Source organism: Astatotilapia calliptera, chromosome 1, assembly GCF_900246225.1.
Source record: "Astatotilapia calliptera chromosome 1, fAstCal1.2, whole genome shotgun sequence".
Lineage (NCBI taxonomy): Eukaryota > Metazoa > Chordata > Actinopteri > Cichliformes > Cichlidae > Astatotilapia > Astatotilapia calliptera.
Genome location: NC_039302.1, coordinates 20,882,845 through 20,909,754, shown reverse-complemented (window position 1 = coordinate 20,909,754; position 26,910 = coordinate 20,882,845). Strand labels below are relative to the sequence as shown.

Here is a 26,910-nt window from a genome sequence, read left to right as displayed (position 1 = left end):
CCTTCAGTCCACACCACAGGTGGAGCGAGAGGAGTGAGCTGCAGCGCCCTTACCATCCTGTACATCAGAACAAAGCAAGGAGAGAAGACGAGGAAGTATAAAGTGTAATGTGACGGAAGCAGCCCATCACACAACGCAAGGTTTAAGTAGTTATTAAATATACAGTGGGAGGTTTACCCATGAGGCAAACCGAGGTAGATAATCCGCAAAAAGGACCTCCCTTTCGCTCCAGTGATAAACTCTTAAATAGCATCAGAAATGTCACTTTGACACTCCTTTTTAAACATTCATGGTGGGTGAGAAAAACACGTACACACACGCACACAGATGCACACACGCACACACACACACGCACACAGATGCACACACACACACAGATGCACACACACACACACACACACACACACAAACGCACACACACAGGAAATGAAAAGAGAGAGTGAGAGAGAAAGAGAAGGAAGTTAAAAGGATAAAACGAGCTTTCCTGTCAACACTTTATACTGTAGAAGGACTTTGTTAGCTTAGCGTTCACAGTGTGTAGAAACAAAGAAGAAGAAAAAAGAAAAAATCAACACAGTCATATAGGCCAGCAGTTTACCTGCACATTCAAATAACATTATCAGGTTTGTTGTTTGTGATTAATTCAATATTATGGTCTTTTCAGTACTTTCATCATTAAAAGGATTTTTAGGTTGGCTATGTCAGAGTAAACTGACATAACCACTCCACATTAGTTCTTTAAGGCGCATGTGTGTAACGTAAAGCACTGTGCTAAAAGCCACATATTTCAGTGACATTTAAACACACTTTGGTTACTGAAGAATGTGATTAAGTATTTTAAATTATTTAATTTATTTTTTTTTTCTTTTAGTCTAGGCGACTAGTCTGTTTTGTTTCTTTTCCTGTTTAACATGCTTATATAACTTTTGTTTTACGGGGTATGTGTGTGCCTATTTCTTAGCTCTGTGATGCAATTAAAGCAAAAAGGCAAACTCATAACAGCCCAAATAAGAGGCAGCGTGGTTCCAGACATTCTTCGCTGCACTCACTGACGTGCAGTGTAAATAAACAATAAAGTCAACTCTGGTGAGTGCGCACACTTTTATATTATGTGAATGTTTGTGCAAGTAAACCACCGCCTTCACACTCACACACACACGCACACATACAGAGGCACGCCTTCACACTCTGCTTTGGGCTTCGTGTCGACAACTGCCAGCATTCATTGACTCCTTCGCCTTCTGTTTGCTCTGATTTTCCTCTGACAGTTCGTTCAACTCTTCAGCGCAGCTGCTACAGTCAAACTCGGTCCCGTCCTCTGCCGTGGGAGACGCAAGGTGGCTGCTGGGCCCTGAGGACAGGTTGGTCAGCTCCGTCTCGTCGTGAGAGTAGCGGCCTGAGTCACCGGTGGCGTGGCTGCCCTCGCTGTTTGAAGATCCCTCTGTGTCGCCGGGATGTCCAAGCAGGGTCTGCAGGTTGGTGGGCTGGTTTGAAGAAAGCTCCTCTTCATAGGTCAGCACTGTGGTGCCGTGCTGGTATGAGGCCGCGTCAAGTCTTGTGTTCTGCAGCGCAGAGAGAAAGTTTCTCCTATTAGTCTGACTGTTCACGGCTCAGTTTCACATCTGCAGAGATCTTAACATCTTGAGCAAATCAACAGAAAAAAATATTCAGCCCTCATGAGAAGTGATTCAAACTAGATTTAAACCCAACAGACACAACATACCATGCTGTCGTCTTCAGGTTTGATTATTTGGTAATCACTTATTGAGAAGGACTCATTATTCTTAATCTCACCTGTGTGGGTTTACTCTCACTTTTCACATCACTGCTGAAGGAGAACCATTTCCTTTTCTTCTCAGCGGTGTGCTGAATGGGGCCGAGAGAATTGATGATGAGATCTGTTCCACCCTGCAAGAAAAGCAGCAATAAAAGAAAAGAGGCTTTATTACAGTTCAACTGTTGTTTAAGCAGCTCACATTGGCACTTAATTATAAACCTGCACTGTCATTGTGGCACTGATTATTTGAATTTGTTTTGTTTTTTTACAATGTCACATTTCTCAAAATGTAAATATAACTTAACACATTTAATTAAAATATTTAAAGTATATTTTTTTCTGGATTTTAGTGTCACGAGTATGACATGCTGTACCTTTGCATCAAGAAAATGGCTTAGATTCATCATTGGCATGCTCACATCAGCATGCTCAGCTTCTCCTTGAGAGGATGGAGGTCTTGCAGCTGCAGCAGATGTGCTCATTCCCTCTCTGCATGTTTTCACAGCAGAAAGTTTCCTGAAAGGACACAAAGTGACGTGTTCATAGAGGAAACCTTGATGTCTTGAGACAACTGTTGTTGTGATTTGGCTCTATATAGATAAAAGTGAATTGAATTGATGTGGGACATGGTCACTACACTCAGAGACACCAGGTACCTGTTTTTGCCTCTGCAGATGATGATGAAGGCACAGATGATGATGCAGATGAGAGCGATGCAGACTCCAACGCTGATACCGGTCATCGACTTCTGATCCAGGTGGTAGAAGTTATCAGAAAACGCTATGGGCCGAGGAAACATTGTCAGGTTATCATGTAACCTCTTAAAAAAAGAAACTCTTTACACTGTAAGACATCATGTTGGTTTCACTGACTTGTGGAGCCACGAGAAACCCGGATATCATGACCAAGGGGGAGACCTTCTCGTACTGTCAGCTCCACCGCATGAGAAAACGGACCGTCGCCCATGTCGTTGGATGCTGAAACCTTCACGAAGTAAATCTGGCCAGGCTTCAGGTTCTCCAGCAGCGCCATGGTGATGGTCCCTGTTGTGAGATGAAATTCTGTCTGAATACACCGGTGTGTATAAAGCATAAAAGAAGCAAAGACCACAAGGTTCTCCGTTTAATAGCACACTGTTTGTCCATGTTCAGGTAGTTTATGACTCTTCTGTGGCACTGTAATCCATGATGAATAAAAATAAGTTCATGAAGTAGAACAATTAATTAAAAAAATGTTTACTAGAGCCAGATTGATACAGGGTGCTTAATACCAATACCAATATTATCAGACACTAGACCGATATGTAACAATTTAAAAATCTAATATACCAGCTGATCTATTATTTTCTTTCAGACACACTAAATCTCTGTCATCTGCGGTTACTCACAAGTCCTTACTAAGATAATATAGCAATTCTGTTTAAAAATCCTGTTTTATTGTTAATTGTCCCAACTCAGCTTGGGAAGAGCGTTCCAAACAAAACATGTTCCAACAGGGAAGTTGCAGAGCACCCTCTGGTGGACACACTATGCAATGCCAACACCCATAAAAAGGTTAAAGGGTGTTTCTCCCGCCTCTTCTTTAATTTTTTGCTTAATATATATTATAAATATGGATATTGGTATAACGACAAATAGCTGGTAACCAATATACTGGTCAAGCTGAGAACTATCCTGTGACATTTACAATCATGGATTTTTTTTTAACTATGTTTTCACAGTAACCCTTATAATAATAATAATAATAATAATAATAATAATAATAATTCATCTTATTATAGGCACCTTTAAAGACCCTCAAGGTCAGCTTACAATAGGACAAAAAATAAAATAAAATAAATAAAAACATAAGGCAAGGAACAAAACAAAACAAAAAACAAGCATGAAAGTGTAAAATCAGGTATAAAAGCTAAACAAGGTAAAAACAGACTAAGACGGAATCATGATGAAGGGTATACAAGATTAAAAATAAATAAATAAACACACATAACTGAAATCAATTCTGACAATGCCTGTGATATCGGTTTATTGTGTGTACTTACTAAGAGTCAAATTGTGAGCAATAATCTATCATAGTATAAGATGTATAACAATTATTTACCATCCATTATTGCAGTAAAAAGATATAGGCTGTTCATTTACAGAAGAGATTTAAAAGCATCTTTATGTGCAAATGGTCAACAAGACTGTAAATCAAAGTCTTTGTTGTAGTCTCATTAAACCACTTGGCAGTAAGACAAAGCAGTGAACTCTAGAGAATTCTGGGACTACAATGAAGACAGAGGCAGAGTCACTGATTCCCAGATGACCGTTTCCTTGACAGTCATGCATATATACACACACACCTGTACATAAATGCTCTTGTTCTGAGTCTCTCCTTACCTTCCCTTTCCATCACCTGCCACTCCCCAGCTATCCAGTCATTTCTGGAGGCATACAGGATTGTGTAGCGTGTCACAGGTACATTGAGTTCATCTGGAAGCTTCCATGAAACAAGTGCGGTGTCTTCTTCAATTAGAGTCACTTTGATGTTGGAAGGAGGTTGCGTGGGAGCTGGGAGGTGAGAATGAAAAGACAAAGTGAACTCAGAACAGCTTTAACATGGGGATGTTCGTCTTTGTGCATGAAGAAATGAAGAAATTAATCGGTGAATAAGATGTTTCTGCATTTTCACCTTTAGGGAAGGTGTTCTGATAGACCACAGGGCTCCAGGGGCTGGACAGCTGGTCAAGATGGAGGCGAACAGCAAATTCGTACTTGGTATTGGGCTCCAGATCTCGCACGAGGAGTCTCTGTTCACTCCTGCAGAATACATGCACACTTTAAGAATTGTGCTCTCCTTTACAGATTCAATACTTACTGGCAAGACATTCCAGCCAACTTCAGACAGCTATGTTTAAAGAGGGTCAAAGAAATGGCCAGAAGAGGGCGATATGGAGCTGTGATGGCAGTGTAAAGAAAGAAGTACTTGTAAACTTTCCCAAACAAGTGTGAAGACAGCATTTATGTTGTTAAAGTGTTGTAAACACACAGTATAAGAAATGCATTCAGCTGATTTTAGGTTGTGATAATCAGCTGCTGCTAAAAAATCTAAATTACTGTTTAAAAAAATACTGTTAAAATAAAAACTATACTATGAAAGGAAACCAGGCAGTCGTACAGTAAATGCAGCAAATGCAGTTGAAATTACACGCTAACAAATATGAAAATCAATCTACATGTAGTCATGTTCACTTTGGTCTGAAGGGTAATTTCTTACGTCTGCAGGTAGAGCACCAGGGAGGCATTCTGCAGACCAACTGGATTGCAGCGGACGGTATAGTTGACTGCGTGGCTGGAGGTGAATGCTGGTCGACTCCAGTGCAGAAAGACGGTGGTCGAACTGTTGGTTTTAGCATACACGTTGTGTGGAGGAGGTGGAGGGGGTACCAGGCGATCTCGAACAGCTGAGAGGTACATCTAGATTAGTACTGTTATTTTTTCCCCACTTTTTCTGCACCATGTGGTCTGACTTTTCTATTATAATGTGGGACTTACAGACACATCCAGGGGTGCTGATAGTCTGGTCTGCTTGGTACCCATCTCCCACAACATTATAAGCCAGGATCTTAACGTGGTACTTCTTCCTTGGATCTACATTAAGAGATGAAAAAAAAAAAGAGCACTAAAGATTTAGATTGACAGTTCCTTACACAAGTCAGTATAGGCCACAACAGTGCCAGATGTGTTTCCTAAAGCTAATGGGAAGTGGGGGTGTTGTGTGAAAGAGAGCTGGCCGGTGTGGGTGTGAGGTCAGTGATGTGCTCTGGTTTGATGGCGTGGTGAGAACGAGGGGTAGGGCAGGGCGACAGATGCTCTGTGCTGCGAGTCCTTTGGTCAGTTTCGACACCACCCAAGGCAGCAGAACAGATAAGCCCCCCCCCATCCATCACCCTGTCACCCCCAGCCTTTTGACCACATATAAAGAAAGCTCTTTCTCTGGCCCCGTCAGGCTTGCTGGTCATTGGTCAGTGGCCACACCTACTCGGGTCCTGAATCTAGGGGTTAAATCTGGAGTGAAAACCCCTTGGGGAGGACACTGCTGATGGTCAGCAGCAGTAGCAGACCTTAGTGACCCTGGAGACCCTCTGCTGAACAATAGCCAACTGACCACATGTCCCTTTTACCCCTAAATGGTCATAATTTCCAGTGCTTAAAAACAGTAAACAAAATGTGACCCAGAGTCTCTAAATAATGTTTCAAAGGATCACAGTTTGGTGAGAAACACCAGGTGGATGTGCAAAATAACAAAATCCAAACCAATCAATCCTTACTACTACAACTACTACTATCAGAGTCCTGTGTGTCCCGCAGACAACACAAACAGATGTATTTGATGTTCAGACATTTAGAAGCTCGAGAGAATAGGGAGACCACAGGAGATGAATTTATCTCCATGGAAGTTTGCAAAGTTTAGCGTGGGTGGAGCTACACACATTGCACCCCCACAGAGCCCTGAGGAGTTTCACTGGAGCCACACCAGGGCCAACAGGTCAGGCCAAGATAAAACTGAAAGAATCTGGGGTCATGGGTGTGGAATATGAGCTGAACCTCTTTTTTTGCCCAGGAAGCCTAAAACCTTAGTTATTCCTAAAGACAATTAAAAGCAATGAGGAAAAATAAAAGAACACAATATTCAGCAATGTAAACTATCTCATGAGTTGCTGCAGAGTAGACAAATGTTTACAGAGAAGAAGGACTGTCCCTCTCTTTGTTACTTCCAGAACTAAGTGAAAGCAGAATTCCTCGACTTCTACAGCTCTACAATGTCCTCCTTGTTATCTGGAGTTTCTGAGCCGCTTGTTAAGCCTTACCTCTAAAGAGGAGTAGGCATGTAGCATGCACCTCTACCCAAACCCACAATACAATGGGCCTGCCGTAATTATGTGAGAGAGGAGCTATGAGTGGGGGGGAAGCTGTGACATCTGGGCCATGACCTTTGACATGGAATCTGAGCAAGCTAAATCCTGCAAAAAAAGGGGGGAGGGTTACCTCTCTCCCCTTGAAGGGGGAGGGTCAAGCGGAGGAAGTGAGTGAAAAAGCAGGGAACCACCAAGAGTCAAACTGACTTAAAGTAGCATCATATCAAAGTGTCCTGATAAAACCATGAAGATGACTCTTGAAGCTCTCAACAACACAGTCAGGTGAACAAAATCAAAGCAACAAATGACAACAACGAGGATTTTGCCTCAGCAAAAGATAAGAAAATAGTCTGAACTGAGTGTTCCTGATGATTATTCTGTTTAATTTACAGCACATGTAATAAAAAAAACTTATATGGCATGTTTCAAAATCCATCAAACAAGCTACTCAAAAAAAGCAAAAATAAACTGTAGTAAAAAAAAAAAAAACAGAGAAATGAGGAGACTTAATAAATAAAAGTCACTTTTAATTAAACAAGCACAATCATTACAAATGTTGTAGGGGATGATGCAACTCAGACGAAGTGACTCACTCACTTTCCTCGAGCTGCGAGTGCATCACAGTTAAACTGAAAATGTTTAAGAAGTTTCTCCATCTTCTTACATGAAACAATTCACTCACAACTGTATAACTGGGGTTTCTTTGCTTAATTAAAAGACTGAGTGTAAATATTACTGCTGGAAGGTATTTTTCATATGCAGAACTAGATTTACAAATTTTAAATGTGATTACAATACTACACATTGTATTCCGCTTTCAAAGCCATTCCTCAGGAGAAGATGCTTTCCTGTCCTTTCCACTGGGATACAGGCTTTTACTCCCATAAATTATTCTGTTTGGGGATATTCAAGCCATTTGTGAACCCCCCCCCCCCCCTTTTTTTTTTTAAAAAAAAGCTAAAATGCAGTTCCTGTTGGCCCTTGCAGTGTTGTTCTGTTGCGAAAGGCCCCCAGGCCCGAAGAGAGGCAATAAATGTCAATTCCTGCAAGAGCCCTCACACCGGCATCTATTAACCACCACCACCCCTACTATTCCTGTCTTTAGCCTCCAACACAAATCAGCAGACACACATGCAGGTTAAACATGACATAGCCTTTTTCAAATGAAGACTGTATTTCACACAGAACATGCTTTGCCTCATGTTTAATAAAAGGAGTGGACAAGATGCAACATGGCCTGCAGCTGTGAGATAAATCTGCAGTCCTGCCTGGTGCCAACAGGTATGAGAGGTCTTTAAGCTTCAGCTATGACAACTTGTGCTGTTCATGGGCCAAGCAACGAATACACATGCGAGGAAAGGTCACATCACCGTGCCATTTATACCAAACTGGAGCCTCTAAAACCACATTCCTGCTTTTTATGGTGTGCTTTCAATCATCTGGCTTGTCATGAGTGAGTTCAGAGCATGTTCTCTGCAGCTGAATCAGCAGTTTGTGGTTTTTCCTACAGATGACAGTTCAGAAATCAATACTATTGACTGCTGTATACAAAATCAAGTAGATTATGAAAAAATTAATTCACAGCACAAGCTGATTTGATTTGCAATGATAAACAGCTTCAAAGCTGCTTCTAGCACATCTTTAAAGCCGAGTTTAAAAGAAAAGCAAACACAAACCTATATATAGTTTTAGGGCAGCTTTCTTATTAAGTAACCACATGGGGCCAGGCAACTTAAGCTATAAAATGTAATTTGAAATGTAAAACTGCCAGAACACAGGCACTGAAACACTGAATTATAAACCCATAAATATTTCCAAAGCATATGACGCTCTGTGACTAACACTGCATCAGTCTACGAGCTCATTTCAATCAGCTTTACTAGCTGCCATTATCTAATGAGAACAATTTGCAGTAAATAACAGTGTAACAGACACAGTTAATGTATTCATTCATAATTCAATAATCCAATAATTCATCTAAGACCACTTAAATGTAAATCCAAAACAGGGGCGGAAAACCCATAAGGGAATATGGAGAAAATTCACTACAACTAGACTGATGTAACCGATTACTGCCTATCATCTAAGCTGGATAATAATAATAATAATAATAATAATAATAATAATAATAATAATGGATTGCATTTATATAGCACTTTTCGAGACCCTCAAAGCACTGTACAATTCCACTATTCGTTCACTCTCACATTCACACACTGGTGGGGGCAAGCTACAGCTGTAGCCACAGCTGCCCTGGGGCAGACTGACAGAAGCAAGGCTGCCATATCGCGCTGAGAGCATTGCTCATTGCCTGATCATCTTTAAAGATCACCTTAAAAGTGAGGCAATGTTGCTTCTAAAAGAAGGAAACACACATTCTCCCCTTATAGAAATAAAAATAACAAATAAATAAGACAGAAAGAAAGAGTTGTTGAATTCACTGGACTCTTCCACAGCTTTAGTTGGTCTGGAGTGGCCAGAAGCTTACTGTGACAAATGCCAATGCAGTCAAAAATATTTATAACTCATGCTAATGCTACTTTTTGACTCATTTTAACATCCAAATTTCCTTTCAACCTTTTTCCAATGCAAACTTCATTTTAACAAGAATTCAAATGTTGTAACAAGATTGTGTAAAACATAATTATCAAAATAATTTCAAAGGAAAAGAAAGCAGATATAATTAGAGGAAATGTCAGACTGCTCACAGCACAGAAATGCCTTCTGTGCTGCAGGATGCGTTGCCACACAGGACGTCAGACACTTCAGTTCACACCTTTCTCCCCATGCACAGCGCTGCAGCTAATTTATGAGGAAGAAATCTCAAACCTGTGACATAGTGAGCTCACAAGACATGCTCATTGTTTAGCTAACAGCTCTCAGTTGGTCAGAGGATGGTTTTCCTTGAAATTCTGGCTAATACACCATCTTTGTGGCCCTCAAAGCCAAACAGAATAGGAGTCTTTGATCCTAATTCTCCTCCAGCAACACTGCTCAAAGGAGTCATAAAAGGCATGATAAATCAGCCTCCACAAAACAGTCTTACCCTCTTTAAAACACGGCCATGGAAAGCTGTTTTAACAACGAGGAACAAAAAGATGATTCTTTTAATTCAGCAGAAGCTGTATTTTACAGAGTGACCACAGCTCGCTCGTCCTCCCAGAACAACCCAGAACATCCAATATTCAGGGCAAAAAACAAGAAAACAAAAACCAAAACAGCTTAGAAATATTTCATACAACCATTCTTGCTGAAACGTTTAATAAATACTGAAACCCCCCCCACACACACACACAAACTTTAGCTGAATATAGAGGAATCTTTTTACTTTTTCCAGCACCTCAAGCTATAGCTATCATTAAAATAATATTCAAGGTATAACTTCATATCTAGGCAAGTAATTTTAGTGTCTGTGACTTTATCTGCACTAGATTCAACTATGAGTTAATCCTAGCAGGAGAAATGGGTTTAGTTGTCATATTTTTCATAGGATGTGGCAGAATGAGCCTAAACAGTTGTAGTGTTTACTGAAGTAAATTCTAACTTACTGAACACCTGTATCATTTAGACTTCACACCTGCAGTAATATAGAATGACTCCTTGTCTTTCTCCCTTTCTGATCTCACTTGAGCACAGAGGCTTCTGATTTACAACTCAGCTGATGACCACCTGGCTGACCTCCTCTGGCCACATATGGTCAGTTGTCCTTGGAGCTAGCCTGAGCTCCCTTTCCGCTCTCAAACAAAAAAAGATAAAATGAATCTGACCTAAAGGGCAGAGAGGCTGTGATGTGTCCCGAACACTATTCAGCAGCAGCAGAAAAGCCGCACACTGATGTCCCGCAGAAGTCAAGAGGTCGTGGAAACTGGATGTGATGCTGATATATTTCCCACTTAAAGAACCTCTGCTCCAAATGTGACATGACTTAAGCTAATTAATCGCTCACGTTCCCTAAAAAGATGCATCCAGATTTTAATAAAAAATCTTAAAGACTGCTTTCTCTACTGTATGTATATCCATAAATGACAGAGATACACACATGATAAACAAGCAACAAGGCAGGTAAGCAACAGGATGTACACCTTGTCCATTACTTTAGTTGTTAGAATACTGGCATTCAAATTATGCTAAGTTTGATCATTTCATCTGAATATCTGGGACACTGAAATCAAACAAATGTCTTAGCTGGGAACTCACATGCAGCAGCTACCAAAACACAGACGGTCTCTGATTACACACACACACTTTCCCTGCAAAGAACCCCATCAGTTCAACACATCTTTTCATAGCAAATATCCATTTCCAGCCATATTAAATCATTAAACTATGACACCTTTAATTATGACGTAGGCAATATTAATAAAAAAAAAAACAAGTACTGTTAAACCAATAACACGTTGTTAAAAATCAACATTTTCAAAGATTGCCTGAAAATCTTAACAGATCTTAAAACTTGCAAAGTAAACACGAAACTTCCATCATGTGTTGGTGTTCATGTGAAAATACTGTAAAATGACCCAAACAGCCAAATTGGTGGCAGAAGATAACCTAAGGTGAAAACTCACCGAGCCCTCCGATGGTGTGTTTATTATCCGAGGCGTGAAACTGAACTGGGGTGCTCTCAGGCTGGCTCTCCTCATGGTAGAATAGCTTGTAGCCCCGCACATTCGCTGAGTTTCTGGGTGCCAGCTGCCAATGTACCAAAATAGTGGTGCAATTTAAAGACTCCAGATGCAGCTCAGGAGCCAGGGGAACTGCAGAAGAATAAGACCATACGAACCACATTTATTTATTTATTTATTTAATATAAGTACGTCACAGTCTTCTTATAAAGTCGTACAAAAGAGGAACTTGATCCTAAAACAACTACAATCCATTATTTGAGCTGTTTTTGAGTGACAGAGGAAGCTTCTGTCCTGACCAGGTAAATGTTTTTGAAAAGTTAAATAATGCCCCCATCCCCCCATACTTTTAAATACTCAATAGAAACCACACGTAGAGATAAGGAAGCTTGTTTCACACGTTTAGGAATGACGGGAATGAAGTTTGCCAATAGAAGTTGCCTTTCAGAGTTTACACTGGACACTAAGGGTAAAAGAGATGGACAGAAAAAAAAACAAATCCTCCCCTCCCCCTTCCCAAAGCTTCAGATCTAGCTCTAAACAGCCATATATTCTGTCCAGCTCTGAAGCCCGAGGTCTCCCTTTATGACCCATGACCAAAGCCCTTCCAATGTTACTGACAGCACAGGGTAAAGGTCAGAGAGAAACAAATGCAATGTCTTAACAAGATTATTAAAGCGTGCTCTTCTCAATCTCTTGCCCAATTCACATTTTTGACTCAACTTCCTCTGCTTGGATGAGAATCTATTTAAAGTACAATTCTGACTTCATATTTTTGATTAAATGCTTCTATTTTAGAGGTTATGAGGACAATTCTTCAAGTACCTTGAGCACCGGATGCCTTCGGGGTACGGTGCGATGTCCAGGCGGACTGCTCACCCCACCCTACGCTGGTGGCGGCAACAATTCGAAGAAGGTAGATGGTGTCGGGTTGCAGGTTTTCCAGGAGATGCTGGGTCTTTTCTCCAGGAAGTTCTATCTGTGAGACCGCGCTGTCAGAACTGGTACGATAGGATAAGCGGTAGCTGCAGACTCGGCCACGACTCAGCTTGTCTGGAAGAGGCTGCCAAGACACCTGGATGTCTGTGGGGCTGCGACTGGTGAGGCTGAGCTCAGGGGCGCGGAGGGGTACTGTGGACCAAAGTTTAAATGATGAGCTCAGAGCATGTACAAGTAAACCTGTAAGCCAAAAGCTTCACGGTGCTCTACGCACTCAGTTTCAGAATGTCTTGGTTTTTTGTCTTTTAACTCTTTCTTGTGTATTACGTCAAAGAGAGACTCTGAACACCCAGCACCACTCATCCATCTACTCAAACCTTCTGTTTCCCAGTGCTAGCCAATCTGAAAGCCTAAAGAAATGCCCAAACAGGGAGGAAGTTGCTTGTTGTGCACCACCTTGTAGCTAACACTGGACATTCAAACCTCCCACTGCACCCCGTCATATGTGCCAAAAAACGCTATCAGCAATCTCTAGTAAAACCACCTATGCAACTAAAAAAACATATGAAACAGCCTCATATCCTGTTTTTAATTATATCACACAGGAAAGACCATGGCTAACCCATCTGCAGAAAATTCAATGACCTTAAACAGGGCTTATTTCTTGTTTTGTATTGACTGCATTAATGATTTTTTTGTTTGTTATTGTAGACCTCACCGTCCTCAAGTGTGTGCTGAAACACGTTGTCCGACATGCGACTGGCTCCCATTGGCATGTAGGCGACTACATAGAAGGTGTAGTTGTGCGCTGGCTCCAGATCATCAATAATATAGCGAGTTGTATCGTTTCCAATGACAATTTGATATTCCTCATTGTTTAACCCTGGACAAATGACAGGATTAAAAAAAAAATGTTGAGATAACAATAAAAAGCAGAACATTCAAACTTTAGCCCCCAGCCCCCAAAAATCAGCAAGAATATGATACAGTTTTGTTACTGTAGGTTTTCATAATTTATTCAACATTTTATGTATGTCCAGTCACTTTGTCTTATTTTACCACTGCTCAGCTTGCTTTGTGCATTCCCATGTTTTTTTCATTGTAATAAGAACATTATGCAGCTGCAGTTTTCATTTCCTGCCCCTTGGAACAACCAGCCAAGTCAGAAACAAAGACGGATTGGTACCTGGTCTAATTTCACACTTAAGGTACTTCAGGCAAACAAAAATGTATTCTGTGTAGTCTGAATGCCTCAGTACGGCTCCCTGGAAGTCTTAACAAAGCTTGACTTCCTGTCCAATTTAAACTATCTTCCCCTCATAGAATACACACTTTTGGCCACTCCATCACACTGGCTAAAAAGTTCCCTTTTTCAGTAGATCTTCAGTTAAGTCCCAAGCCTCTATCAACAACCTCAGGTAAAGAGCACACTGCCTGATAACCAGCTTCTTTAAGTGGCACCAAGAGGACAAAAAAAAATCTGTGAAAAGTGCAACAAATTCCTGACAGATGTCAGTTATTTGTTCAGCGACATCCTGTTTTTTTTCTCAGACATCCTTATTCCCACCAAAAATCCAGCAGGTGTTCTTTTTTCAATAGTTGAATTCTGTACGTCTCTCCTCCTCAATGGAAGTCAGTGGCATTATAATGAAGTGCAGTCCTTGAATGCACAGCCTGCACATTTTCCTGAAATGCTACATTGTTTAAATGTGACTCTTGTTGTCAACAGAAAGAAAGTTCCCAGGAAAACTGAAAGGCTTTAAGGCTTTTCTGCTGCCACACTACAACCGTTGTGCTTCTTGTGAATAGTGCATCCTGTGTTTTATCCAGCAAAGGAAGGAACCCTGCATCTTTAAGCTTAACATGTCTTGTTGGTTCAGAAAACGCAGCTGTTCCAATTAACTCCGGAGTACAACAACACAACACTAACGTCACAGTGTCTGACAGAAAGTAGGATTTCTGAAACTGCCACGAAAATCCTGTCTTAATGTACTGTTCCTGTTACCAGAAAACCCAACAACAAAACATGTGTGTGGATTCTGCTTACCTTCAGCCTTCATGTAGTGTACAGAGTAAGCAATAACTTTATCCGAGTTATACAGAGGCCTCTCCCAAGCCAGAAGGATGGCAGAGCTTGACACAGTGTCAGCTCGGATGTTCCTGGGTGCGCTTGGCCGGTCCTCTGACATCACCACAATGAGCCTCGCCATAGTGAGGACTGATCCCTGCTCATTCTCTGCCTGGCACTGATAGATGGCGTCATCCTCAGGGATGATCTGGTTGATGACTAGTTTGCTGGAGACACCCAGAGATAAAGAGTATAGACCCAGATGATTTCAGGTGAAAATTTTGAGGAAACCAACAAAATTTCCATTGGCACATTTATAAATATACAGGGTGGGGCATTTATATGGATACACCGTAATAAAATGGGAATGGTTGGTGATATTAAAGTCCTGTTTGTGGCACATTAGTATATGTGAGGGGGCAAACTCCTCAAGATGGGTGGTGACCATGGTGGCCATCTTGGATACAACTTTTGTTTTTTCAATAGGAAGACGGCCATGTGACACATCAAACTTATTGGTAATGTCACAAGAAAAACATTGTGTGATATTTGAAAGTTCTGGTCAACTAGAACTTTCAAATATCATCTCATGATAATTTGGGGTCACAGTAATGACTCTTTAAATGAACTGGAGAGAAACATGCCTGTTGTACATCTTGATCCGACCATTAGAGTGAACTTTTTCTCCGTTCTTAAGCCAAGTGATGCGAGGCGTTGGATTTCCTTCAGCATGGCACACAAAGCGAGCGGTGCCAGCTCTGGGGCGCGTAAGGCTCTCAGGCCACTCCACCAAGGAAGGCGGTGCTTTAGAAAAAGAACAGCAATATGTTCAATTCTACGTGATCATCACAAATAGAAATCATGAACAGCCTGAGTAGTATATTCTGTTTTTACCTAGCACAGTGACATTAGCTGAGGCCATGGTATAGTTCCTTGTGCCAGGTGTGGTGGCTCTGCACAAATAGACGCCTCCGTGCTGGGGCTTGATGTCTGTGATAATGAGGTTGCCGTTCCCCAGCACTTTGGTGTTGTAAACATCAATAGGTTTGCTGTCTGCTCTGCTCCAGGAGATGATGGGTCGGGGATTGCCTGTGGCCATGCATTCCAGGATGGCAGTTTGGTGCAGTGACACCGAGATGTTCTGTGGTGAAGCGATGATACGAGGTCTCTGGGGAAGCTGTGGTCTGGGACCTGTGGAGAGAGAGCAGAAGACAGCTTTAGTGCACATGGTGAGCTGTAAGGCTTTCAACTGCTTCAGAGTCAGACTTTTTAACTCAACTGTGTGCTTAAATATTACAAGTTTGCAAAAAGTGAGCTGGCTAACACACCTGGGGTCACAGTGAGGGTGGCCTCTGTGCTTCGGCGTCGACTAGCAATATTGGTGGCAACGCAGCGGTAATTTCCAGCGTCAGCCTGCTGCACGGCCTGAATCTGAAGAACACCACTGGGCAGGACTGTGATTCTGAAAGACAGAAACACACGCACCCACACAACAATGATACTTACAATATGAACCAATTTCATATGAAACATCTTAGACAACATGAAATAATGGCTAATAAAGAATCTTATCTAAAATTTGTGTAGGAATAATGTAAATGAGTAAGATGAAATTAAACTGAAAACAACAGAGTGCATACCGTTCAGTGGCGAGGGGTAATGTGACCCGATTGAACTCCCAAGTGATGATGGGAGGAGGGTGTGCAACAGTCTTACAGGAAAACCTGGCGACTGAGCCTTCAGTCGCCACAATAGATGTTGGCTGAACTGAAAATGAGGAAATACCTGCAACAAAACCAACCAGGAGACAGATTAGAGACTTGTTATGTATGCAGAAGTACAGAGAATTAATGTATATCATTAAAATAATAAACAAAAGTGTTACAAGCATATCCAAGTTTGTGATTATCATGACATCATCCATCCATCTCAGTCAGATATCAGAAAACAGACGTTCCTGCTCCTGAAGCTGTAAATATGCAGCATGCTGCTGGAAGGTGGTGACTGGAGTGGAACAGCTACATCCTGCGTGGATTGGGTTTCTCTGAAACTGAGCTAGTGTCAGCCACCAGCCAAGCAGCAAGCAAATAAGACCCAACCAGATTTACAATAAGGACCTTTTAGATGTTTGTGTAAATCTATTGAAGTTTTGAATAGCTGTTCCTCTTGAGTCACAAAAATCCTGAAAGACACCCAGATCCTCATGCCCCCCTCTACTTAAAAAGCAGGAGGTCAGTCGCTTGTTAAAAGAAATCAATTGCACTCTTGTCTGTGATAGACAGAACAGTGAGCCCCACAGCTTGCTAACATTTACTATAATAAATAAATCAAATTATCAATGGCATACATGGACAAATCAGTACACTAAAGGATTTTTGCAGCGGACCAACAAATTAAATTTTCAATTTCAGTAGGTCCATTTTCAAAAGCTGTTGCCTGTTTTTAAGTCAAAACCATCACCCATTCAGCAATGGATAAACAAATACACTGTGGTGCTCTTTAACCTCTGAGCACACACCCAGAGCCGCTTCTGCTGCAGTGAGCCATCAGCACTCAGCAAAAGAAACACAAAAGAACAGGAAGCAGGATATCAAGTTAAAACCACGTCTGTCACATGTTTACTGCAAAAAAAACCATCCAAAGAGACGTTTGGAGATGCTGCAAGGAGAAATACCAAATAAACTACAAATAAGGAAGAAAACAAAGAGAAACCACAGAGGAAACAAGCATAAACCAAACAGTGAAATGAATGATATCCGAATTACTCATTGCCAGCTATAATCCTTTACACTCTGATATTTAACATCCTTATCGGGATACTTTTCTTTTAGCTCAGTGCTATGATAACCTCTGCTTTCGAGAGAAGTCTCCAGGAAATCCCTTAACTGCAATAAACACACAGTGGTGCGTATAGGGGAGGGGGTGATGGATGGCTGTGTGTAAGCAGTGCTGCCAGCTGCTGTGGTGTTAAACAACAGCAGAGCTCAGACTGCGTTCAGTGAATTATGACTTTTACACATTTAACAGAAACTGTCAGCTTCAAATCAAACTGACATTTGGAGAGGAAAGAAAGGATCTGTAGTTTGATTCCAGAGATAAAATTAACTTCTAATTACTAAATTGCAGTTTTATTAGGACTATTTGGGGTTTTGTGTCATGCAAGGGACTTCATGAATGAAAACATTAAAAAGGCATGGCTGCTGGCTTCATCCATTTCTGATGAACCGTTGGACAAAAGTCAAACTGTTGTCAGGATCAGATGTCGTCACCATGGACACGTTTAATCTAATTAGCCTTAAGCTGTTGCCTCCTTAGCTCCACTGTGATGTTTGATGTGAGGACAGAAGCAGAGAGAGGCATTGAAACCGCCTCTCCCAGGCCCTCTCCTGCCCCTCCTGTTTTAACACAACCTCTTACAAAAATGCCATTACCCTGCTGAAGTGATATGACTGCAGGGCATGAGAGATGAGCTGCTCTGATCCTTTGCCTCTCCACTCTGCCTTTCCATTCACTCAAGTGATGCTCGATTGACAAACAGCGGGACAATCATTGATTATTGATTAACCACTAAGACAAGAAGGAAGAAAATCTTTAACTGCTGAGGGTTTGTTGTGCACTGTTCCAAGCTGAAAAACAGGAGGCGGACTCTTTGAGGGATGATGTTTGCCAAGAGGCATCTAAGACGTAGATAAAATCATCAAGGCAAACAGCCGAGCTCTTTCTAATTCAGTCAAATATACACATTTTCTGATTCGGCTATTTATTCTGTGTATTTCACAGTGAGTTATGTGGTGTAATTTCCTTTCCTACACCAAAATATACCAACATAACAATCTCTGGTGTAACATTTTGGCCTTTACCCTAAATCAAACAGAGTAAATACCTCAGCCTTATTCCCTAAAGGCTTGACAAAGCAGTTCCGACCATCTGCCCTTCCCAGCAATCTCACCTCTCACCTCTGACCTCCACAAATCCTGCATAGCACCCAACTATGGCAGAGTCCTGTGTGACCACCCCAAACTAGTCCTGTTGCTCAAACTGCCAGGAAAACTACCTAGAAAACACATTGCCCCAGCTGTGAGGCTTTCAAATACTGTTTTACAATAATAATAATAATTCTTTTGTTCTATCAGTGACATCTTCCAGTTGTTTCTGTTACAACAAAATAAAACCGTACAGATGGTCCAGCTGCTTTTTTACAATATACAACAGCCAGAATTGACAGATAACATGAATTGAAAGGTCATTGTCTTTTCTCTGTCTTATTTAATTGGATAAGCAGTTATAAAAGCTGTGGTTTTAATTCCCACCACACAAAAGGTCATTATGGCAGTTTACTGTTGCTTGTTTATTGTTTTTACTTGAAAAAGATTATTTCCATTATGTCAATTTGAATAATACTGCACCTCTAGCTTTCTAGAGATTTGACGAAAAGCACGTTACACAGTTTAAATCAACAACATGCACTTTCCATGACTTTTCTAAGTAGAGTTAGGTTACCTTAAATCTACTCTTCTTATGAGCCTGATTCTTGTTAACTGGAGTGAACCACGTGCTGAGACTAAAATAAACCAATTCCAGCAGCACTATTGAAAAGCATCGTCATTTAATTATGAAGAGTGATGAGTCCTTTACTATGATCACTGGCCCTACTGAACATTGATACAGGCTCTGAAAGAAAAAAAAAGGGCTGATAAGAAGAAGAAGAATGCAAGGCTGAAAAAACCCACAAAATCAATCACTAGCTGCATGGCAGATGTGGCGCTGCTCCATGCAGGCTGTCGGACAGTCAAGTGACCACTGGCCTGGCTAAACAAAGAGCTATTCCCATGAGCAGTGTGACCTCTCAAAACTCCGAATGGGCAGTGGGGGAGCAGTGTTGGAAAGAGCATTCATCCCCCTTCTCCAATTTCTTATCTCTGCTGCAAAGTTTTCCAATCACTCAACAGCAACCCTGCACTCACAAACAGTGGCTTCATTGTCTTGAAACTCCCTAGCAGAGAACAGAGTTAATAAAGTCACTCTGTAAATACCCGTGTTCTGGTTTTGGCAACAGTTTTATCCTTTGTTGTGGTATGAAATAAAACATATGAGAGATAGATGCTCATGATCACTATGAAGGAAACTAATCAAGCCAGATGCGCACCCAGCATTATTGCAGGACAGATTTTAGGCCTACTCTGCATCCCACTGCACCTCCATCTATTGAACAGTTAAAAGAAACCTTTGACCTTAGGGCCCGGTGTTCAGGGGAACCATGGTAACCTTTTGTAACCAGCAGAGGAGAAAAGCAAGAATCTTGGGTTTGAGTTGTCTCACTTAAGGGCATTTCCTTCACTCAGATTGCAGTTCACACTGTGCAAGGTTTGCATTTGTCTTCAAAATGTGCCAAGCTGGTGCAAGTCAGATGCATTCCTTAGCAACTTAAAATAATGTCACAGTCCTGACCTTGCAGGCTGTGGACACACCAGCGACGTAAAATAAACTTTGCAACAGCTCCTTAGAATACCTCCTTTAAGGCATGAGCATAAAAAAGTGAAGACTACCCAGAGTAAGAATTCATGCCAAACTCTCTTAAACAGTGACAACTTCACTTGGGAAAATTTGTTTTCTTATAAACATGAAAAAAGTTCAACAAACCACTAACCCAGGATACTGTTATCATAATCTCTGTTATCTGACTTAACAGAGTTCTATGCATTTTCTGGCTATTTTTGCCCATTTCATCAACAAAAATTATTATTATTATTATTTCTTGTTGGACAGCAGGTAGGGATGGGAATCAAGATCAGTTCGTGTGCCAGAGGAAGAAAACAGTGACCATGAGGCATTCACTTCCTAACACACTGGCCATAATTTTATTGTCTTAGTCTAGTCCTCAGATCTACCAAGTATCAACCTTACGAGCTGCAAGAACTGAGCCACAAATTTCAAAACACTGTAGTTTCTCTAATGGCCACTCAAGGCTTACTACAACATACATAAATCCCTACAGACATCCATGTTAAAATTTCCAAATTTACAGCATGTTTGCAGCTGCATTTCATCCACCTGAATGGTAGAGGATGGTTAGGGGCGTGGCCACTTTGATTGAGAAGCCTCCATAAACAGGTACCTGTAGCCTATCAATGTCTCCTAGGCCTCACAACTACTACCACTGGAGTCAATGAACTGTACATTTTCACTGTGTTTATTCCTACTGGAAATTTTTAAGTGAATAAACTGTTTCATTTCACTTCATCAGCTTTCACCAGGATGAGGATATCCTTTCACTAGCAGACAGTGCCCACATTACATCAGTATGGGAGCTACAAATACACCAGAGCTGTAAATGTTTATTAAAAATAAAATTGGAAATTTTCCTATTTTTATACAGTATTCACTTGTAGTGGTATATTTTTCTGGGGAGACAACTCAAGAGTCAGTCCCTGTACTGAAATCCCCATCAATCTGAGGTCTGTTGACAAAAGTCACACGATGAGGCTCAGGTGTCACATTCCTTTTCATCAAGGCCAAATCCCTTCTCACCTTTGTGCTTCAGGATCCTGTGTTTAAAGTTACCTTCCATCACCACCATATTTCTCAAACAACAATGAACATCCATCCAGAGATGGAGCAACGTTTGAAAAAGCTACCAAGGAGCAGACCGTCTGCAAAAGCAGCATAAATCAGCTGAGGAACACATGAAAAGACTCCAAAATTCAGACATCAATGAGCAGACCCCCATGCAACAGGCATGTCATATGATAATTAATCAAAATGCAGATCTACTAATATTTAACTTTTACGACTAGTGCAATTAGCCTTGCTGTGGTGACCACTTCCAGCAGCTCTGTCCACTTTTGCCCACGAAGAATGCCTTCTTCTTTTGTGAGCCGGGAGTGGACAAAAAGAGAGTGAAAAGCTTTATACTCTTTCACCGGGGCAGTGAGGCAGAAGACAATTGGGTTAAGCCTACGATGCCTACTGACCTGCTAAGGCCTGCAATAAAGTTTGGTCATTTAGACACTCAGGGTAAAGCCGCAGTATTGGGAGAGCAGCAATTCACATTTGTGTGTGTGTGTGAGAACCACTTACAACAACCCCCACTACTACCTCTGTGTCCTTCAACTGAGCATTTCTCAGGTATGTGAAAACTTTATGAGCTACCAGATAGACCTTCCAGCAGGTCTAAGTGCTGTTTTAAAACAAACTAGTAAAGCTTACAGGCAGCCTTTATCACCTCTTAACTTAAAGCTATAAAGCAAACTAAACCACTCAATCAATTAATCAAGCCACACTTTTTAAACACCAGAAAATGTCTGAGTTATGACTGGGAGCTCTATCAGAAAGCACGGCCTGTGGTACCGCTCCAGAATAATTAATGTAAACACAATAACTGTTATGTAACACATGCTAATTGCAGTTTTTTGGCACAACCTGCTCTTAAAATCCCCTTCCCTACAGCACTGCAAAAAAAATTAAATAATTTTTTGTATGTATTTTTGGGTTACTAATTGATCAAAAGCAATAGAAAACGCACACATTTTACAAAGTGGCACAACAAGACAGCAAATTTCAGGGCCTGTGAGTGGAAGAAGATATAAGGTGCCAAAAGACCAACTCTGTCTGAAGCCTCCCCTGCCTCCCCCTGAAAATACGAGGCCAACTCGCACAACGCAGGAGGAGAAAGCATTCAAAAAGAACAATTCCTCGAGCCATCAGGGTGCAATAACATGAAAGCCAGGGCCAGTGAATAGGGGTCATCTGCTCTTTCGCATTGGAGAGCCAGTATCCCACACTGCTCCTAACCTTTCAAATCTCCTGGTCCTTCATTAACACACCAATGGGCATTTTCCTCAATTCCCAGCAGCATCCCTTTTAAGCTCTAACTTTGAAGACTTTGTCCATCTTCTTGCTGCCACCAAAGCTGCCCAGACCAGACCAGACTGAGCATCAAATAAATATGCGTATAGCAGCAAATCATGCTAGATTACACAACTCATATCCCTGATACTCACTTGCGATTGTAAGGTGGGCTTTCTGGCTCAGGATTGCTCCATACTTGTTCTGAGCAAGGCACTGATAAAACCCCTCATCTGATTTGTCTCCTCTTCTGCTCTCCACCTCTGAAATAAAAAGGGAGCCGTTGGAGAGCAGGTACACCCGCTCATTCTCCGCGATTTGTACTCCGCTCTTGAGCCATTTGACGTCGATGGGCGCCTCTCCATGCGCCTGACAGTCCAAAATAGCTGCTTCTTTCCGCATGACGGTGACATCGAGGGGCTCCTTGATGAAAAACAACTCACTAAAGCACAACACACCTGCAGGTAGAGAGACCAGGAAGAGAGTTGTTATGATTTAAGGAATTTAACAGCATTTGTACACCAGTTAAAGAGTTTAAGACCAGCCTGATGTAAAAAAAAAAAATTAAAGACGTTTAATAATTTCTAGCTGGGTCTCATCAGTGTCTGTGGAGCCAGTTTACAGCACCTACTAAGGGAAAAATCACATATAAAAGGCTTGTAGGCCTGCCAGCAGGAAGTCTACTGTCCAGTATAGTCATAACACTCAAGCTTGAGGTCTTCCTGCACCACCTACTTAAGGCTATAAAGCTGAAGATGAAACAGATTGTCCTATTAGACCAAGCCTGTAGTTTAAAGCATTAACAGGACAACGTGCAACTATATTTACATCTTACAAGCTTATAAAATGTATAAGAATCTTTTCTCATATTACTCATGAACCAACTCTGTTATATGTATTTATTTTGCTTTGGTAGCTGGATCTGATCTTTGATTTCAGCTCAACACCTGACTCACAGTTTCTACTAATACTCTGTGGTACCTTTAAAGTATATTCAGATGTTCTAACGCAGGGATGTTAAACTCATTTTACATTGGGGGAACTTCCTCTTTATCTGTTTTTCCACATGACAAAGAAATAATGCTTTGGGCTTAAACTGTAAGAGATAAACATGTAAATTTACAGAAAAAAAACTTTGTTGGGTCACTGTGAAGAGCTGTAACTATACTGTAATTATAAAATGGATATTTCTTGTTTATTGACAGAATGTCATCTTTTTGTTTTTTAACAGTCAACCTAGTGCAAAAATGGTGGCTTTTTATAGTAGTTACTTAAAAAATGAAACTTTCTGTCATTTAATTGTTAATCTGTTACTTATTTTGTTTTGCGCAGTATCAACGACCATGGAGGAGGTCTGTGTTAGTAATAAAAGGTGTAGCCACATATGAAAATACAATTAAAAGTCGAAAAATTATGGCTTCCTTCACATTTTCGAAGTTATCTAATAGGCCAACCTGGAGTCTTTAGCTGTACGATTCTGGCGCCCGGGCCCCATGTTTGACACCCCTGATAATACAGTTTTTATATCTACCTGTAAATAGATTACAATTAACCAGGTGAACATTTGAAGTTAAGACTGACTGTTGAATGAACCAAAATAGGAAATATTGCCTTTAATACTCATGTTTTATGGCTTTTAAAATAAAACTTTTTACCAAATATGTTTAAAAACTGCCTCCGTGTCTTCGGTTTATTTTAGGCAGCTAGCTAAAAGTTAAAACCGTTAAACTGAATCTGCGAGCTTCCGTTAAAGTCCGCAGACTAACACACACGTCCTCACGGGACAGTCAGTGATGTCCATACAGGACGCCGCGCACTCACAGGTTAAAATGAGTAAAAGTGGTCCTGCTTCTTACCTGTGATTGGAAGAAAAACGACAAACAGCAGACGCTGGTATAAACTCCTTTTAAATCGCGCCATTTACGTGAATTGTCCGCGCATGCTAGCTGCTCTCTGTCCTTGCTGCTTCCTCCACATGAGCTGCTCTGCTACTGACGAAGAGGACTCCCTACTCAGAGGTGCAGGAGGACAGCTTCCCTCGTCCGGCCGAGGGTGGACGGTAACACCAATTAATCACATCCATAGTACAGCGTGTTGTGCGGCGCCACCTAGCGGCAAGGCACGGACACTACACCTGGGAAAACATTACTATAGAAATTTAACTGTGTAATTTTAAAACTGTGTATATACTGTATATTCTGTGTATTTATACTCTCACTCTTATTGCCTGTTTATGCCCTGTCCTTATCTTCAACGTCATGCTGCTCTGTTGTACCTTAATTGCCCCTTTTGGATAAATAAAGTCTTTCTGATTCTGATTCTGATTTGTGATTTTTGCAGTGAGTTCACAGCAAAAAGCAAATGAAAAAACAAAAAAGAAAAATTCAATTAAAGAAGAACAAATTTTCAGTTTTATTATTGCAGGACAGTCTGTGCAATGTGCTACCAGAACATTTTCAGTAAATTTACATAGTTATTTCTTATAATTTAGGGCTTAAGCGGTATCTGTTTGACTGTGTAGAAAAAACAAGCTCTACTGTTAAAATTGTACTTTATATATTGAAATATCTCAGAGATTAAATGTGTGATTAAACTCAATTAGAAAGTTTCAGAAAGTTCAGAAAGTTGCACTGGTCCTGTTCACATAAGATCAAAGTGAGCTTAATGTGGTTCACAATGTAAAATTAATATGATATCCCTGAGTTATAGTGTTTGCCATCTTTAACAAGCTGTTGCACCTGAGTGATCAAAAGGAATCATGGTCAAAACATGAGCGCTGCCAGCTAAAAACAATGGAAGGGATCCAACACAGAGTGTGGCAAAAGATGTGGTTCCCAGTCGGCTGTGTCTCAGGCAAGCCCAAATTAAGTTGGACTTTTGTAATAGGAAAACATACAGGCAGATCATGAAAGTTGCCATGAAAATGGACAGAAAAGAATATAAAAAAGGTTTTAAAAATAACACAAAAACACTAACATAGGGTTCAGAGTCACCTGACTCTGTATTTCTAATATTAAAAGTAGAGAGGCTGTCTGTCTCCCAAATCCAAACTGGGAGCTGGTTTCACAGGAGAGGGACTGAACGCTGAAGCCACTGTCTCCCGTTCTACTTTTAGAAAATCTGGAAGCCCCAGTAAAGCCCGCAAACTGAGACCAATGTGCTCTACTGGGATAATATAATTCTGTGAGGTCAAAGTTCAGTTCTTGAAGGAAAAACAAAAAACATGCTTTTGCATGTGGCAGATTTTCAAAAACAAAGCATGATGACAGGTAAAGTTTTCTGCGGTAATGTCCTTATCGTGATGTGTAAATATCTGTATTCAAACAGAGAAATCTGTTAGAAACAGAGAAATGTTTTAGTGCAGTGATGATGGCATATAGAAACTTAGCTGACTTTGTGTCTGAAGCTAGGATTATCTGTTTAACGCTTCTATGGCACCGTAATGTAAATGATAAGGTACAACTACTTTAAAAAAATAAATAAAAAAGCATTAAATAACTCTTTATTATCTGACTAGCCTTCTCCGTACACACAACATCAACCATTTGCAGCATTATAGTTTAGAGAGAGATCAGCTGGTGACCATAAATAGTGTTTAATGTGTTTTATAGACTATTTAGTAAAACACAGTAACATGATAACTGAGAAGCCTTCATCTGCTGTGGAAAGCTGTTAGTGGAGGTGCAGAAGCTCCAGGACGAATGAGTACACATAACTAAAATACTGATGTCTTATTTGATAAGTTTTCAAAGTCAGTGATTAATCTTCAAGCTGAATTGGCACATATTGTTGCTCTGCTCTAATAAAAGCTGAATTGTCTTCTTTGGCCCATTAATACTGCACGATTTGTATCAATAACGTCATGGTCAGATGATTCACAGTCATTTTCTGTGTAGTATCAGCCCAGCACCCATGATACTGCCCAGCAGAGCAACACCAACATCACTCGCTCCACCCTTATCAACAAACTCCAGTCATATTGATGGGAACAGATCCCTCAGTATCAGAGGCCAGACTTTTCAGACTGAAAAAATAATGTTAATGGAAATGAGTTTGTCCTTTAAACCTGAGCTCTGCAACTATGACAAAGCACCGATAGGAGCAGGACAGCTGCTGTGTCAATGTCCATATTGATCCGATGTCCATCACTTATTGTGGGGAGAGATCAAACCCCCCACCTCCACATGCTCCTTCCCTTCCTCCCTTTGTGAATCTCTATAAAGCAGCAGGGCCACAGGCCAGCTGTGATCTGAAAACTGAAAAGGAAGAAGGGGAAAAATGAAAACAGAACTCCTCTGTAACTGGTTGGGTTTATCAGTACATCAGGATTTTTTATTGAGAAGGAGACACTGACTACAGTAAGAGACCAAGAAAGAACCAATCTGTGGGTCTCTGCCTTCAGTCTTGTATTTAATAACTTAAAGCATGCTCTCTTGGGTTGAGATCAGGTGACTAATTTGGCCTTTGAAGAATATCCCATATCTTTGCCTCCTTTCTTTGCTCATTTCCTTCTAGGCAAGAGAGTATGGCCCTGCACACCTCACAAGTCCTGGTACTTCTGTCACCAGTCACATAATGTATAAACCCCAGTGACCCATTCAACTGTCAGCCATGCCATAACATGAACATGAGCTGTTCCTTTGCTTCTCCATACTTTTTTCTTCCCTTTATTCTGGTGTAATGTTTAACCTTTAATCATTTATCCTGCTTTCATTTGTCCAAAGAATTTGGAAAAAAAGGGGGAAAGAACCTTGTTTCT

General features: G+C 40.9%; 1 protein-coding gene across 1 annotated transcript; it reads right to left on the bottom strand.

The window, feature by feature from the left end:
• Positions 1 to 411: 411 nt before the first annotated feature.
• prtga (protogenin homolog a (Gallus gallus)) lies at positions 412 to 24,254 on the bottom strand. The gene is made up of 19 exons (XM_026169135.1): positions 24,008 to 24,254; positions 22,307 to 22,609; positions 15,947 to 16,091; positions 15,635 to 15,768; positions 15,201 to 15,497; positions 14,951 to 15,110; positions 14,286 to 14,533; positions 12,957 to 13,121; positions 12,125 to 12,430; positions 11,243 to 11,431; positions 5,314 to 5,409; positions 5,036 to 5,222; positions 4,451 to 4,578; positions 4,159 to 4,329; positions 2,650 to 2,820; positions 2,434 to 2,557; positions 2,152 to 2,293; positions 1,795 to 1,908; positions 412 to 1,562 (listed from the first exon to the last, which is right to left on the bottom strand). Exons 1-19 carry the CDS (start codon positions 24,069 to 24,071, stop codon positions 1,182 to 1,184), a joined length of 3,525 nt encoding a protein of 1,174 aa, XP_026024920.1. The 5' UTR covers positions 24,072 to 24,254; the 3' UTR covers positions 412 to 1,181.
• Between the last annotated feature and the right edge of the window lie 2,656 nt (positions 24,255 to 26,910).

Excerpts from the sequence above, each read along its gene's own strand:
- prtga (XM_026169135.1), bottom strand. The coding sequence starts at position 24,071 with ATGGCGCGATTTAAAAGGAGTTTATACCAGCGTCTGCTGTTTGTCGTT. Across the intron at positions 15,498-15,634 it reads CACCCTCACTGTGACCCCAG|GTCCCAGACCACAGCTTCCC; the intron begins GTGTGTTAGCCA and ends CTCTCTCCACAG. Across the intron at positions 4,330-4,450 it reads TCAGAACACCTTCCCTAAAG|CTCCCACGCAACCTCCTTCC; the intron begins GTGAAAATGCAG and ends CTCACCTCCCAG.